This window comes from Marmota monax, unplaced genomic scaffold, assembly GCF_021218885.2.
Source record: "Marmota monax isolate L192 unplaced genomic scaffold, Marmota_monax_Labrador192_F-V1.1 WCK01_AAM20220418_F8-fsc00001, whole genome shotgun sequence".
Lineage (NCBI taxonomy): Eukaryota > Metazoa > Chordata > Mammalia > Rodentia > Sciuridae > Marmota > Marmota monax.
Window position 1 is genome coordinate 44,832,245 of NW_026693777.1, and position 17,985 is coordinate 44,850,229.

General features: G+C 36.3%; 1 protein-coding gene across 7 annotated transcripts in view; it reads right to left on the reverse strand.

The window, feature by feature from the left end:
- Ttbk2 (tau tubulin kinase 2) overlaps positions 1–17,985 on the reverse strand; it is a 156,720-nt gene that overhangs the window by 7,092 nt on the left and 131,643 nt on the right. For 6 of the 7 annotated variants that reach the window (XM_046460773.2, XM_046460775.2, XM_046460772.2 and 3 more), the window contains 5 exons: positions 15,286–15,443; positions 12,606–12,822; positions 10,591–10,802; positions 7,998–8,577; positions 1,098–2,368 (listed from right to left, as the gene is read on the reverse strand). In XM_046460773.2, the coding sequence (XP_046316729.1) occupies positions 1,098–2,368; positions 7,998–8,577; positions 10,591–10,802; positions 12,606–12,822; positions 15,286–15,443 (2,438 nt within the window). The remainder of the gene's footprint in view (positions 1–1,097; positions 2,369–7,997; positions 8,578–10,590; positions 10,803–12,605; positions 12,823–15,285; positions 15,444–17,985) is intronic. The other variant, XM_046460776.2, reaches the window with a different exon arrangement.

The window sequence follows — 17,985 nt, forward strand, 5'->3', positions numbered from 1 at the left end:
ATACCATAACCCAAGTAAAAGGCAAACCACAGGCTTGGATAAAAATTTCTTCAATATATTTTGCAAAAATGTTAATTTTAGGGCTGGGGATGTGGCTCAAGTGGTAGCGCGCTCGCCTGTCATGCGTGCGGCCCGGGTTCGATCCTCAGCACCACATACAAACAAAGATGTTGTGTCTGCCAATAACTAACTAAATAAATAAATATTTAAAAAAAAAAAAATGTTAATTTTAAGAAAAATCACTCAATAGGGTAGTGTTTGATAGGAACATCACCACCAACAAAACAACTGTCTCATGAATAATCAAATACAAATTAAAACTTTTTTTCAAACTGACTCAATTTTTTCTTTTTCTTTTTTAAACACATGCATGTGTATATATTTGTGTGAATATGAACAGGTCATTAATTTTTTCCTTTATTATGGCAATTCCTGGTTACAAATTTATATAAACTACTTAGAAAAGATGAGACAAAATGTTTTTAAATGCACATACAATGATAGAAACAATCAGTTACAATAAAATAACAAATAGTGAATAAGGCTCTTAATCTGATAAAATAAGTCCAAAAGTCATAATTGAATCAATGATATTCACAAAAATTTTTTAAAAAGATAGTGTCTTGCTATATTGTTCAGGCTGGTCTCAACCTTACGATCCTCCTGAATGAGTCTACTTATGTGAGGTATGTATATTGATCAAAACCATAGAGAAAATAGATTAGTGGTTGCCATGGACTAGAGGGAGAAGATAGTAAGGATTTATTGTTTAATGGTTTTAGTGTTTCACTTCACATGATGAAAAGAGTTGTGAAGTAGATGGTAATGATAGTTGGACAATAAAATGTACTTAATACCACTAAATAGTAACTTAAGAATTACTGATGATAAATTATATATTGTGTATATTTTACCACAATAAAAAATTGGAAAAAAGAATTAATTTGTACTGTGCTATATAATAAGGCCTGTGAAAGGTAGGGAAGAAAGCAGATGCTCAAAAGCAAGCAAAAAAGAAATGCTACCATTGACGTTACAGTAAAGCAGATACAGAAATAATGTGACACAATTAACATACTCAAAGCAGACAGTATTACCTGGCTTCTACTCCAGGCCTTGTAGGTGGCTTTCCTGGTGGTGGTCGAGGCAAGAACTGGGATGAAGTTGAGCTATTGACTTGATCTGCGTTGACCCACGCAACTGGCCTTGGAATCTTACTCTTTCTTGCCTGGGAAATAATGGGTGACAGAAAGCTGTCTTCAGCTGACTTACTCAGGTGAGAATCTACTGCCAGTTTTGAAAATGGAGTGAAGACTTCCTCCTCAGAAAAGTGAACAGGAACAGCAGCTAGTTTCTCCTCTAACAGCTTATCAGAGGCACTTGAGAGGTCACCAAGGAAAGACTTGAATTGCCTTTTTTCCACCAGGAGTTTGACTAGGTCAGGCTGATAAGCTTTCTTCTGGAGGAGCTTTTCTTTTGCAGAAACTGGAGAGGAAGATTCAAAAGTTGAGTCTATCTCTTGTGCTAAAACAGGGATTCGACTATGTCTACTTACAAAGGATGACCTAATCATATCCTTCCGAGTTGGGGGACCATGTTCATTCTCTGAAACACAATGAAATAGTTCTCCATTTCTAGGGGCAATTTTCTCTCTCTTACCCTCTTGGTGCAAAAAAGTAGAGAGGTCTCCCTGATGACCTGGCAAGTCTTCACTCTTAATGTCATCATTCTTAGATAGTATAATTTTTTGCATTGGTGCCACCTGGCCTATCTGTCCTTCAACATGTGGATCAATGACTCTTGAAGAAATTTCTGAAGTGCCAATTACCAAAAGCTTCATTATCTCATGATTTTTGTCATGATTTGGCACCACACTAAAAGTTTGTGTCTTTGTCACATCAAGAGGTTCAGTAGTAGCAGAATGATCCCTTTCCACAGTTACCAAATCTCCTGGAAGAGATATGTCAATACATTGCTGCCCTTTACTTAACTTTTCATCTTCATTATCTGACCCTAGAAGAATGCTTTTCTCTTCAGTTTCCCCAGGGAGATTCTCAAATTCTCTTACAACCAGTCTATTATAGTCAGGAAGATCTTTTGGTCCCAGGTCTTGAGATTTGTCACTCTCCCTAATATCAGGTAACATGTCTTGACCAATGTGATCTATCTGAAGCCCCAAATCTGTTCTGCTTCCTCCACTAGGAAGTTCACCCTCTGTCACAACCAAGCCAGAGAAGTTCTCCCTTGGAGAATAAAGTTCTACAGAGGGCTCCATGGGCTGAAGATCTTTTTTCTCTGGCTGCTGACCATAGTGAAAACTTCCTGAAGTTGACTGTGTTGATGCCACAGAAGGTCTAGGAATTGTAATCTGGAGGTGGAAGAAAAAAAAATGAAATGTGATTATGTGAAACATTAATCAAGATACATGAATTGAGATTTATTTTCATTACAATTCTTAATACACCATTATACAATAATTTATCATATCTCTGATTATATATAAGTTATATTGACACCAAATTCACATCTTCATACATGTTTTTGGTATAATAATGAGATTTAACACTTCAAGCAGATATTGATCAGGTCTGCCCAATTCATACAAAAAATGGGCAATTTTGAATAAAGATGATTGACATTCATACTCCCCTATTCTGTACAAAATAGTCTCTTTAGGTTCATCGTGGCCCTCCCTCCCTTCCTCTCTTTCTTTCTTTTAAATATATATTTGTAGTTGGACACAATATAGTTGTAGTTGGACACAATATCTTTATTTTATGTGGTGCTGAATATTGAACCTAGCACCTCGCACATGCTAGGCAAGTGCTCAACTGCTGGGCCACAACTCCAGCTCCCATCCTGGACCTTTCTTAAGCCTGCTCTATGCCTGGAACACTTGATTTTTACAGATGACACCAACAGAGAATTGGAAGGTTGGAAGAAAGAGAGTACTAAGTGCTAACTCTCTGCTTCTTCCTGGGGGAGTCTTGCAGTTTCAGTGGTGGCTACACTCTACCATCATAGCCATGGCTCCTGTCACATGACCCCTTTCTCACAGCGATGACTTTCACACAGGTTCTGCTTAACAAACCCCTTCTTCCCATTCAGGATTCATTAGAGCTGGCTCCCTCTACTGCTGGTCCTGTTGGGTCTCTTAACTACATCTATAGCAAGTTCCTTTATAAAACTCTCTCTCAATCCTTTTGAGTGTGCCATCTATTTCCTGCCAGAATACAGATATGGGATGATAAGGAAAATTTATTGGGAAATGATTGTCATTTGAAAACTCCTAAATTTTCATGCATAGTTTTTTTTCATCAATTCTATCAATTGATGTTAGAAATATTACATCTTCCTCTGAGTAAAGGCATACAAAGATATTTATGAATGTTGTATATCTAATTTGTAAAAATCAGGCCTATGATGAGTGAAATTCTACCATTCTTTTTTTAAAAAAAATATTTATTTTTTAGTTGTAGTTGGACACAATACCTTTATCTTATTTATTTTTATGTGGTGCTGAGGATCAAACCCAGGGCCTTGCATGTGCAAGGCAAGCACTCTGCCACTGAGCTACAGCCCCAGCCCATCTACCCTTCTTCTTCTTCTTTCTTTTTTTTAATATTTATCTTTTAGTTTTAGGTGGACACAATATCTATATTTAGGTGGTGCTGAAGATCGAACCCAATGCCTCATGCATGCTAGATGAGCACTCTACCTCTTACATTCTTAACACTGAAATCATTTCAATTCTAGGTAAGATTCAATATCTGAGACAACACCTTTTTGTTGTTATTTTTGATGGCACTGGGCATTGAATCCCAGAGGTACTCTAACACTGACTTACAGCCTCAGCACACCCCCAGCCCGCAATTTTTGTGAGATAGGGTTTTACTAAGTTGATCAGGTTGGGCTTGAACTTGTGACTTTCCTGCCTCAAACTCCAGAGATTATTGATGTAAACCATCATGCCCAACTAGAATGCCCTTTCTTAAGACACCTAAAGTTAGCTGGGGTTGTGGCTCAGTGGTGGCGTGATTGCCTAGCATGTGTGAGGCACTGGTTCAATCCTCAGCACCATGTAAAAATAAATAAGATAAAGGTATTGTATTCATCTACAACTATAAAATATTTTTTAAAAAAGGTGGGAGTGGGGGCACCTAAGTTTCCACACCTTCATTTTTTAAAAAGTAAAATTAGGAGTTTGAAAATAACTATATACACTACTAAGGAAAAAAGTCTTCCTGAGAAATTAACTAAGCTCAAATCACTTAATGAAGCCTATGAAGTTCCATGAAGAGAAACCATCTAACATCATGAAGTACTCCCAAACAGAATTCAGGATCTTGAGGAGTTACAAGTTAATTCGAGACAAGATGCTTGGTTTCAGATCTGAACTCTGGCAATAAGCCCAGACCTATACTGTCTTTGGGAAAAAGCATTAGGTTCTACTGGTGATGTTATGCTTTAGGAAGTCACCTTATACTTATGTCTTTCTTAATTATTTCAAAATATACTCATGCAAATGAAAATTTTCTAGTATATTTTAAAAATGATACTAACATCTAAAACTCATGGTAATTTACTTTTTATAAGTTTCTTTTTGAGACCCAAAAGTGACTATGATAAGAAAAAAGGTATGAAATTATATTAAATGCCATGTAACAAGGGAGATGAATACCTACATTCTAAATAAATTAACAGTCACTTCATTATTATATGTAATTCCAAGTACCTCAGCTAAAATGAATCCAGCATTGTTTTCAAGAATAATATACTCCACTGGTCTTCTGAAACTGAAACTGAGTTAATTTCCTTATTTCTGAGATAAACTTTAAGTTTAGGATATAAACTCACGTGTTATGTGTGGTATGAAAAAAGGAATTACAATCTTGGATATATAAATACATATGAACCATCAGATAAGAGAATGTTTTCTGAAAAGATTCTAAGCAAGTGTGATAAACTGTACATAAATCACTCTCATATATTTCCAAAAACATTATAAATTTTATAAAAATATTCCTTCAAGGTGTGGTGGCATATGCTTATAATCCCAGTTACTTTGTAGCCTGCAGCAGGAAGATCTCAAGTTGGAAAGCACCTCAGCAAGACCCTGTTTCAAAATTAAAAATAAAAAAGGGCTGAGGTGGGGCTGGAGTTGTAACTCAGTGGAAGAGCATTTGCCTAACATGTGTGAGGCACTGTGTTCAATTCTCAGCACTACATATAAATAAATAAAGGTCCATCAACAACTAAAAAGAAACAAACAAACAAACAAAAAGGCTGAGGAATAGCTCAGTGATAAAGCACCCTGGGTTTAATCTACAGTACTGCAAAGAAAAAAAATCCTAAAGTCATTTTTACAAATTACATATCATATCATAGCTTCCTTATATTATAATTATATTCCTCTTTTCTTTTTGTACTTTATACCACTGAGCTGCATTCCTAGCCCTTTTTATTTTTTTGAGACAGGGCCTCACTGAGTGCTAAGGGCTTTGCTAAATTGTTGAGACTGGCCTCAAAGTTGTGATCCTCCTGCCTCAGTCCCCCAAGTCACTGGGATTGCGGGCATGTGCCACTGCACTGGGGAGATTCCATTATTAATACATATTCATAACTTGAGGAAAACCATAGTCAAGAAGGATAATGGATAAGACTTCAGGATTTTAACAACGTGCACAGCACAGCCTATAAACATGCAGCCTACACTCTCAAATGAAGTCTGGGAAAGCGAACCTGCAAAAACATCATCTACAAGGTAAAAATAGAAAACCCAGGTTCAACAGTTGAATACAGAAAAGAGAAAGGTAATTCTAAGTGTAGCTAAAAATAACTTCCTTAACCACAGAGAGCACAAAGACATAAAAGCAATTCCTGTACTTGAGATATGCTACTAATGGACTTAATAAATGATCTGTCAGTAATTAATGTCTTTAATTTCACAATTCACAAACATTTCATTAAGGCATCATTTCATTTTTAAAAAAATTTTCTTCCTTCTCCCACCCCCCGAGTACTAGGGATTGAAAAACCAAGGGTGCTCTATTGCTGAGCTATATCCCTGGTCCTTTTTTATTTTGAGATAGAATCTCACTAAGTTGCTGAGGTTGGCCTCAAACTTCTGATCCTCCTGCCTCAGCCTCCCTAGTTGCTGGGACTACAGGTGTGTGCCCCACACCCAGCTCCATTTAAGGTAATATTTCAATCATTTTCTTCTTCTGTTCTCTTGTTGTTTCATATATACTTTCCTACAGATTTAGAAAATCACTTCAATGTTTCCATTTCTTTCATATTTTTGTAGATTTATTAATGCCTAGTACTAATGCCTGTGTACTCATGGGTACATCAGTCTCATTATTTAGTAGTTCACATAGAGCAACCTCATTTTTCAGTTTTCTCATGCTGAGAACTAGCCACATAGCAAGAAAACAATGAACTGTAAACCTAAATACCACTTTCATTTTAACTTAGAAATTATCCTTTCCAAGACTGTAGTGCTATTATGATAACAACAGCTTTGGGAAACTCGACATTTTTACCAAATAGCTTTTCTTAGTAATGAATGGTATATGAGTACAAAATAGCTATATCTCACTTATGTTTGTAGACAAGAATTTATTTGGAAGAGATATAGGTGGTTCCTAATATAGCCAAGAATTAACTTATAGAAATATTCCTTGCTTATTAAAAAATTAAATTTTAACTATTCAAATTTTATTGGGTCATTAAAATTCTACTACAGACATCTTTTTTTAAAGACATCTTTATATACTACTTTATAATTGTTGAAAATTATGAGTATAAACACTTATCATTTTTATGGTACATAAACAAACTCTGATTTTATGTACCAAATTATATTTCTATTTTTTAAAAAAACAGTACATAGTTGATAACATGTGAGTAGAGAGGCCATACATGATGTCTCTCATTCTTTGATTCCTATTGCTTACTCTAAATGCATTTGCTAGTTATTTATGATCAAGATATTGTTATATTGTACCTAGATGGATGGACAGGGGAAGGGGAAAAGCAGGAAAGAACAGGGAAGGCAGAAATCTCTGCTATAAAGGTGGGTAAAACTGGGCTTGGGTTGTGGCTCAGTTATACAGTACTTGCCTTGCACTGGGTTTGATCCTCAGCACCACATAAAAATAAATAAAATAAAGGTATTGTGTCCATCTACAAATAAAAATATTTTTTAATAAGGTGGCTAAAACTGCCCACAGCATAATTTGGTCAACTTTATTTCCAATGAATCCCACTTTTATGTATAATTATAATGCAACAATTAAAATAAACACATATACAAATATATGTATATACGGGAGAGCAGTAGAGTAAACGAAGTAGTCAGGGAGAGGGAGGAAGAAAGGGGAAATACTGGGGACTAAAATGGAGGAAATAATGTTATATGAATATATGAATATGTCACAATAAACCCCATTACTATGCATAATTACAATTCACTAATAAAATTTTTTTTAAGTTGGGTAAAATTTAAAAACCTAAAGCCTCAAGATCTAAGCAAACAAGAAAGAAAAACTGCTTTTTCCCTTCCCTTGTCTTTAAGGGGATTTATAACTACAAATATTTTGTAGGTATACTAAAAATCATAAGTCACAACTCAGGTTAGGCTGGATTTCAGCTCCAACTTGTTCCCTTGGCTAGTCCCCTTTATGCCATGAAGAACCTGCACAACTATACCAAGTAGTCCTTTGATCGTATCAAGAAAAAGTCCTGGGAAAGAGAGAAAGACCAACCACAGTAACCTCTGCTTGGAGAATTAGGAAGGCATTTTATTTCTCTATTTTGAGCATAAAAGTTTCTTATTAGATAGTCAATTCTAGAACTTAACACAAACAAATATCACTGCCTATGCCCATTTGCCAAATTAAGGCCTCTACCACAGAATATGAGTTGATCAACTGTCAGTCCTTTCTTAATAGCACCTGAGTGGATAACAAATAACAACAGAACAAATCTCTTACCGCTGTAAGGGGTCCTTCTGCTTGTGCCTCCATTGGACTTGTGGGTGTTGCTGCAATAAACTGACTAGCAGCTCCAACCGGGAGTTCCAGTCTATCTGTGTATTGTTCTGAAACAGCAGTGGCAGGGCACTCTGCAGAAAACGCCAAGACCACACCTGAGGTTTCCTTCTTTAAATGATTGTTTTCTGCCCAAGGGCCCATTTGGAGCTTTTCATCTTCAGGTGATTCCTCCAAGACCTGAAGCACTTCAGGCTCCTCATCAGAAGGGCTTCCAGTTGTTTTATGTCCTAAAGCCTCATTTGTTCTGAAATCCTGAAGGTCTTGTTCCTTGTCTACAATCACCCATTCTTTGGAATCGACCTCCTGCTTGCAAGAACTCAAGTTAACAGCTATAAATCCATTGCTGCCACCACCATCTGCCTGCTCAGGAGTGTTGGCAGAGGCAGGTTTGGAGGCATCTGGAAGATATTCTTCATCATAGTGCCAGACGTGGTCAGTACGGGATACAACAGGGACACAAGGCTTATGAAGCAGAGCAGGGAGAACAGATTCCTTTGAGTCTTTCTGCATTTTCTCCAAGCTTAAAGAAATGGAAAGAAGTTAATTATTCTAGAGAAACTTTTATTATAAAACTTATCTCTATACAGAGAACTATTCACACAAAGATGAGAGGAAAATATATGGATTATAGCATAAGGAAAGTTTCACAGGGTTGATAATGTTCTTCTCTACCTGCCATAATCCTGCTTTGGAAGATGGAGTTCTTTTCTCAGCATGGCACACTTTTTAGTTTCTTCCTTTTATTAGACTTTACCAAACTAAGCTTTTATCCTTATTGCACTTTTGAATTTACTTTCCATTTCAGCCACAATTCAAACTGTTTACAACACTGCCCCAACTCTTGTCCATCTTTTTGATCGAATCAAGATAAAAACACATGCTTACATCATACTAGCCACAAGATGGAATGACTGCCATGTGAGCAGTAACAGCACATAGATACTGTTGGACTGCAGCACAGGAGGACTGTTTAAAATGGAAACTGGACAAGGCCAACAGTGGAGAAACTGCCTTGGGACACAGTATCTATCATGCTAGTTATATCCATGGTCCTTCTAACCTAATATTTCATTGTTAATAGGAACCATAAAAGATATACCATTGAAGGGGTATAACTACTATTAAAGGTATGTAAGTTTTAATACTAGTGAAGCCTCCATAATTCATAAGTATATCCCAAACTCTTCTTTTAAAAGTTTCATTTCTGGGCTGGGGATGTGGCTCAAGCAGTAGCGCGCTCGCCTGGCATGCGTGCAACCCGGGTTCGATCCTCAGCACCACATACAAACAAAGATGTTGTGTTCGCCAAAAACTAAAAAATAAATATTAAAAAATTCTCTCTCTCTCTCTCTCTCTCTCTCTCTCTCTCTCTCTCTCTCTCTCCTCTCTTTAAAAAAATAAATAAATAAAAGTTTCATTTCTGCCTTTGTTATCAAAACTTGTTGTAGGGATAACATGCCTACAACATATTACATTATTACCATATTTATGGATAGCTCTTTAAAGTTTAACCTTCCCTTCTCTTTAGGTAGATTGTTGGTGCTAGAAGGAAAGAATGATAAATATATATTTTCTTACTACACCTTACACAGAGAAGGCATTAACTAAATCAAAATGCCTGTCCTCTGTATATAAATTACTTTTTTCCCTTCTTCATGTATTCACTCCTCTCATTCCTTTCAAATGTCATCTTTATCATACTCTCTCCAGCTCTATACTGCTGTTTGGAAGATCACCTTCCAAACTGGTCAATGCAAAAATATCCATTTGACTGTACCTAGTGTTATGATGTTAGCAGTTACCACAGCCAAGGGTTTTTCTACAGAATTTATAATGATATTGGAAGAAAATTCACATTAAGAATCAAGATGATCAACAGCTAAATTAAGGACCAACTTAGGTGCCCTTCCACAGATGAATGGATAAAGAAAATGTGGTATATATACACAATAGAATATTACTCAGCCATAAAAGAAGAATGAAATTATGGGGTTTTTCAGTAAGTGGATGGAACTGGAGACTATTATCACGTTAAGGGAAATAAGCCAATCCCAAAATACCAAAGGCTGAATGAATGTTTTCTATGATATTGTGGATGGATGTTAATTCATAATAAGGAAGGGGGATGGTTAGGGAAGAATAGAAGTATTTTGGATTAGACAAAAGGGAACGAAGGGAAGGGAGGGGGAATAGGAATAGGAAAGATAGTAGAATGAATCAGACATAACTTTCCTATGTGCATATATGATTACACAACCAATGTAATTTAATATATCATGTACAACCAGAAGAATGAGAAGTTACACTCCATATATGTATAATATGTCAAAATACATTCTACTATCATGTATAACTAATAAGAATAAAAAAATAAGGATGATAACTAAAATATGAATGAAAAATGAGAGATTAATGAAGTTGGTGTTACCAAAATGCAAGAATTTCTTATTTGAAAGACTTTAAATAATAAATAACAATAATGATGATGATGATACCTTAGATACTTTAAAAAGTAAGAAAAACTATTTTATACCAGGCCTCGAGAAACTTGTCAGTATCTGGCTTTGGTTCCAGTGTCAGACGTTTTTCCAGCTCAAAGCTGTGGATGGAACGTAATTTTCGCACCAATGGAACATCCCTATCTGGCTGAGTAATCTCTGAGCGGACTCGAATTGGTGAACCAAGACTTGGAGCATTGAGAATACCATTGACTTGACCATGGCTGTTCTCCTCTTCAGTAGCAGCCTAGAAAAATAGAATGATGAAATATATTCCAGGTATTATAACATGAGAGAAATCACTGAAGCCTTTCAAAATAATAGTAATAAATGGGTTAGATTTATCTCATTATGAGTTTTCTTAAATTATATTCAGTTTCAGTATTATTTTAGTTTATACTCTGGGTACAAAGATGAACAGTCTAAAACTGTTTAATAACTTTGTCTTTTTGTATTACATATGACTAGATGCTTTTATGACCCCAGTCCACTAAAGTAAAACTAAAACCTGAAAAGAATGTTCTCTTTGAGACATAACTGGCCATATAGTTAGAAAAGCTCACTAAATATATGTCCCCCATCCCCTTACTCATTCCCCCTCTCAAAAACAACTACTGGGCTAGGGACATAGTTCAGTTGGTGGAGTGCTTGCCTTGTACACACAAGGCCCTGGGTTCAATCCCCAGCACCATCAAAAAAAAAAAAAAATCTATAAGACAACCTGGGGCTAGAACAAATAAGCAACTAGGGCAAAGCAGAAGAGGCCAAGCATGAATTAGCACAGAGGGACACATTGTCTAAAGCCAAATGCCTACAGCAGCACAATTACCAGGGAAATCAAGCCTCACACCAGGGATACTGTAAGTGAGGGACATCTGAGACATGTATTCTGATTAGAGACCATGAAAAAGTGCCCTACACTCTTGATTATCAGCAGCAGAAGCCAACCTTCTCTGAAGGAAGGTTCCCCAACCCAAATTTGGGACTGTAGGGTTCCCATCAATTATTTAATGAGCAGCAAATTAAAAGTAGTCAGAAAAAGTATGCCACCATGCCTAAGTCAGCAGAAACAATTAGGCAACACAACATTTAAACTCACAAAGATGTTAGATATCAAACTTGTTTGTTAAGACACAATATATAGAAGAGCCATGAACAAATGTTTGAACAAATAAAGGTAATTTTATAAAAATCAATAAAGAAATTAAATGATTATTTCACTCCCTCCTCACCACAAGAAAGAAAGAGTTGGAGTTACTAATTAGTGAACTGGAAAACACAAAAGAAATTATCAAGAATGAAGCACAGCATGATCAGGAAAAGAAAAATAAGGAAAAAATATATACAAGATACAAAAAATATGTTTAATTGGAGTCCTCAGAGAGAACCAATGAAGAGCTAGCAATATTTAGTAGAGGATAGTTGACTGTATATTTCCCAGAACTGATATAAAATATGAGTCAAAATATTCAAGAAACAATCTTGCTTGTTTTCCCAAGCAAGACAACACATGACTAGACACATTATAGTTAAAATGCAGATCATCACAAAGAGCTAAAAAGTAGCTGCAAAGGAAAAATATGGGTGGGGGAGTTGAGGGAGAATTGATTACCTATAGGGAAACAAACAAATAGAATGACAGCTGACTTTTAAATATCAACAACTAAAGCAAGAGAAAAATTAACTATCAATCAAAAACATTGTATCCAGCCTATACTATTTTGAAAAAAATAAAACGAAAACAAATACTTTTCTTTTTTGGTAGTACTAGGGATTAAACGAGCCTCCCAAGATGCTGAGATTACAAAAATATACAACCACACCCAGTCTGGTTACTTTTTAAAATACCTTTACCTTTTCCATAAAATATCTATGAGTTTTATGGGACAAATTAACCAAAATGCTGCAATTACAAATATTTAAAAAATAAAAAAACTACATTCTGTCTACTTCTCATTCAAAATTGAGAATCATGATACTTTGGTGCAACAATAGGAAATAAATAATGAGTACTTAGAAAGATATTACTTCCTATGCAAGAAACACACACCTTACAAATTCCAAGTTTTATCTTATTTTTGTTGGCATCCATCTCTTCCCAGACATCCTTTTCCTGGGGACGAGGGTGTCCCAAAGATCCAGGCAACTTATCTGGTGACACACCAACAGGAATGCCATTCTCCCCATCACTAAGCTGTTCATCTGGAAACACCTCATCCGTATTTTCTCGAAGCAAGTCTCCTGGGATGGGAGTGGCATTTGCAATTCTAAAAGCAAGGGGAGAAAAAAATCGTAGAACTTTAAAAGACCAGAATAAAAAATTACTATGAGTCTATCTTTTATCTTATTTCTAGATTTAAATGATCAAATCCATATATCATTAAGAAAGTTAGAAAAAAACTTGAAAATTCAGGTCATGTCAACTGTACAAAATAAATTTCTAAATTATGAGAATTCAAAAATTTCAACCTGTTTTTAAGTGCAAATTCTAATACACTAATTTACCAATCATTTTAAGAAACATTTGGACTATTTTCCAAGAAGTCTTCATCAATTATAATAAGATTTTCTATTCTTTACCCATTTTCTTAGAGAATTAAAACAATTACAAATAGGGAAATATTAAGGGTAATAAGGAAATAAATAGGGGTTAAACTTATGTTATTTTTTATAGAATGAAATGTGCACTGCTTTTTCATTTACAGACTTTGTACTAAGCACCACTACAGGCAAGGTCCTACAATACAAAGATGAGGGGAAAAAAATCTTTGTCCTATAGAAGAAACTGAAATTATGCAATTGTATAGTTCAGTTTTGCATAGGAAAAATAGAAAATATTAATTGGTATTTTCTATATATTCCTTTCAAAGTAATTCCGTGTCAACTGACCCTGAGACTCCTGGTCCACAAGAGGTTTTGTAGTTCTTAATTATTAGTCATTAAGTAAAAAGGCCTCTGCCAGCTCTACTGTTCTATAATTATAAATACTGATTTGGTTTTTTAAAAATATTGCTGACTGAACACAGTATTTAACACACAAAAGAAAGCTTTTCTTACAAGTGATCTAGAATATCTAAGTGTAGGAAAATATAGTGTTTAATAGATTATACTAACAGGTATAATCATTGTGAGCAGCAAAATAAGCATCCTCTCAGAAAATCACTTTAAGGGTAACAGTTATATACTCTGTCTTGGTGACAAGTACTTCTTATACTCATGGGAAGACCAGTGATTTTTCAAGGACATGCTCCTTCTGACTTGATGACCTTCATTCCTACTCTTGTCTAACACATAGTCTGTGCTTACAGGCAACATGTAACAGAAGCAGATTAAGGGGAAAAGACAAACCAAAAACAAAACAAAATAAAAACAAAAGGAGCTGGGTGCGATGATGCACACTTGTAATCCCAGTGGCTCAGGAAGCTGAGACAGGAGCATCTCGAGTTCAAAGCCAGCCTCTGTAATAGACGAGGTGCTAAGCAACTCAGTGAGACCCTGTCTCTAAACAAAATAAAAATAGGTCTGAGGATGCGTCTCAGTGGACTGCCCTGGGTTCAATCCAGGGTACTCAAAAAAAAAGGAACTTCATTTAATACATGTAGAGGAAAAAGCATTCAAAGCAAACATCGAGAACATGGAAATACACCATAATCTGTTCCTAATATATTATGTGAATTAAATTACTTTCAAAAGGGGAACATACTGCATGTTTTGTTCCCACTAAATGTAAGCCCAATATAGTTAGATATAATTGTGCCTCATTCTTTCCAGGATGCCATATATTCTTTAGAAACATAATGAATGCCCCCCGGCTCATTTTGAAGAAAATCCACTGTAAATTTGGCTTCAATAAGTCACATACTCTCTAAGCTCCCATTTCAGAGTATGATCTACCAGTATTTTCTAAGGTAAGTAATTCCAAAGGCAAATATTCCATGAGTCAAAGAGGAAATTGTTTAAAATTACATTGAACTCTGGCTTGGGATGTAGCTCACTGATCAAGTGCAAAAAAATTAAAAATTACCTCAAACTCAGTGAAAGTCAAATTACAATATATCAAGATATGTGGGGTATACCTAAAGCAGTCTGAAAGGGAAATTCATAGCACTAAATGCTCATATTATAAAAGATACAATATTTTAAATCAATCTAAATTCTACCTCAAGACACTAGAAGAAGAAGAGTAAAATGAACCTAAGACCAGCAGAAGGAACAAAACAGCTCCTATTGTATCAGAAATTTTTCGGTATGTTGTATTGTCATTCTCTTTCTGAAATATTTTTTTCATGTTTTTTTTTTCACTCTTGAGTTAAAGGCATATAAGTTTAGAATCCTTACATCTTCCCAGTGAATAGAGGTTTTTTTTTTCTGTTAATATTAAAGCCTATTTTTGTCAGCTATTAATACAGTTATGCCAAGTTTTGTGTATTACATGTATTTGTATTTTTTCATTCTTAATCTTTTCCTGTCATTATTCTTGTATTTTAACATTTTTGTGGTGCTAGGGATTGAACCCATTGTCTTATATATGCTAATCAAGGGCTTTACCCGTGAGCTACACCCCCCAGTCCTGTTGTGATAAAAGCAAGGTTAATTCAAGGAAACCCATAGGTTTTCCCCTATGTCTTAGCATTTGATCATTTGAAGAAATCTGGATAAAACTAAAGGAAATTTCTGTGACTACAATGCATCCAGAAAAGATACCACTAAACAGAACATTTAGGACATACCCAATTGCAGCAGGAGTCAGTCGGGTGTGCAACTGAGGGGTGGTAGAAGTGGTGGTGGTGGTTAGGGAGCCATCAGTTCCAGATTTCTCCCAGTCAAAAGGGTCACTCTCAATTACTCCAAAGGTCTTGATGCTATTTTCAAACACGGATGTAAGAAGCTAAGTCACAAAGAAAAACCGAGAGTAAGCCAACAGTAAACATACTCACTTTTTTCTATAAGAGAGAACACCTCACACTCCTAAAAAAGATTTCATAGTGTGATTTTCTTCAAAATTGATAGTTCAAAAGGGATATCTGAATAAGGACTATATGTGGATGAGGATATGGATTCAGTGTTGATTCTTCTCAATTGTGGTTAGTGGTTACAGTTATTTTTCATTTTACTTCTGATTAATTAGTTTCACTTTCTTTCAACCCAGACTAAGCCTCAACAAGCCAATACATGTCTGATCTTGTTCATCACTGCTAAATCCAGGGTCTAACATATTGACTTAACACATAAACGTTACTCTAAAAACATTCTGAGAATAAATTTCATTTGGAATAATATTTACTAGAAGATTCACATAACTTACCTTTCATTTAAGTCTCAAAAAGAAAAAATGTGGAAAAAGAAAGAAACATATTAAGAGGAACTGGAGGTGCTGTGGCTCAAGGGAAGAAAGTAAGGGAAGCTGAGACCCAGAGTTTGGGAACTGAAGTGCCAGACATTATTAGAGTTCCCCTCTCCTGATGAAATCAAGATTCTCAAGGGTTCTCACAGACAACATGTTGTGTGAGCATGTGGACTACTACTATTAAAATCTCTGTATTGTGCTACAATAGGGAAAATCAAAAATAGTTTTTATGTCAGATGTCCTTTTATTATGGAAGTATTTATTTTCTTAAACTTATCACAGTATTGAATGTCTTAGAAAATGACACTGGGCCTTAAATCAGAAACAGTTTGTCACTATGATGGTGATAGAGGAGACCAGCAACAGGAGGCAAAAAGATGGAGGGCACCAAACAAAGAGGAGGAAAACTTAAAGCACTGAGGCACCTAATGGAACCCAGCCAAAACAAATAGCTCTGCAGATACTTTTAAGAGGAAAAAAAATTACTAACCTAGCAAAATAATTTTCTAATTAAGGACCAGAGTAGCTCTAAATCCTAATCTCCATCATTGAGATAATAGAAACAGTACAATTCAAGGACTCGGTTTTTTTTTTTTGACAAAAATTTTATCTAAAATATAATAAAACCAGAAAACTTCAACTCAGTTACTTGTTCAGATTTGAATCACTTTATAAAATTATTCATAAATTATAGTAGTGTGAACGTGTGTGTGTGTGTAAACTTGAATGATCCTCACATTCTTTAAATTATTTTTTAGTTGTCAATGGAACTTTATTTTATTTATTTATATGCAGTGCTGAGAATCAAACACAGTGTCTCACACATGCTAGGCAAATGCTCTACCACTGAGCCCCAACCCCCGCCCATGATCCTCACATTTTTCTACTCTGATACTACTGGGGAATAAAACGCTTTCCCATCAGAACCCTAGGGGCTGACTGTGGCAGTAATTTTCAAACTGGAATGGAGGCAGGGCAAAATCTGAAAAAAACTTCCAGATGAGGGCTGGGGTTGTGGCTCAGGGGTAGAGTGCTCACCTAGCATGCATGAGGCACTGTACTGGGTTCAATCCTCAGTACCACATAAATATAAAATAAAGATATTGTATCCACCTAAAACTAAAAAATAAATATTTAAAAAGACCTCAAAAACTTCCAGATGACTCTGACACCTCCCTCTAGGAAGGCATGTCCCATATCTCTCAACTGATAATCACTGGAATCTAGGATCAAATCCAGGACCTTATAATTGCTATGACTGCTATGCACATGCTCTACCACTGAGCTACACTTCTAGCCCTGTTTCTTTTATTTAAAAATATATGCTTGGAAAATGCCGCAGTCTGGCTGGGCACAATCAGGAGCCACTTGTCAAAAGAAACTAACTTTATTTTTAGAACCACACACGACAAACAAAATAGTCTCTCAGGAAAAACCCTCAGAGCCTCAACTGCCACCACCGGCTTTCCCCAAGCCTCTCTCTCCCACACAAGCTTCTCCCCACCTCCCACAATCCTCCTGCTCTTGAGGCCGATTGGCTGGGTCACGTGGGCGGAGCCAAAAAAGTCCCCCAATGAGCAGCTCCGTGGTCTGAAAGGGCAGGGAAACAGTCCAATGAGCATCACCGCAGAGGAGCCAATCAGCTAGATGTTGCTGGGGCCGCTGTGAGCCAATCATCAGCCAGCAGCTGGAAGTTTGCTGGCAGCTGGAAGTTTGCTGGGGCCCCTTTGGCTGTGGCTCTCAACATCTCCCCCTCTCTGTTTAAACAACAAGCATGTGGCTTAGGGACCGTGCCTGTTAGGCAGTCCAATTCAACATATGGTCCTTACCCGTCATCGGATGAACTGACCTCTAGGCGTCAGCCTCCTGTCTTAGGTTGGTACCACTGCAATTGGATCATACCCGTCACTGACTACCGGTCCAGCATACAGCCATACTTGTGGATAGGCCTTTGCACCTGTGGGGGGGTGAGGTTCTTTGCCTCACCTCTGTTGGCCCCCAAATTTTAGACCATCACTAGTAGAGGAGGATGCAAAATGCCATGACATTAAGCCAATTGAGGGCTCCTTTGAAAAATTGTACC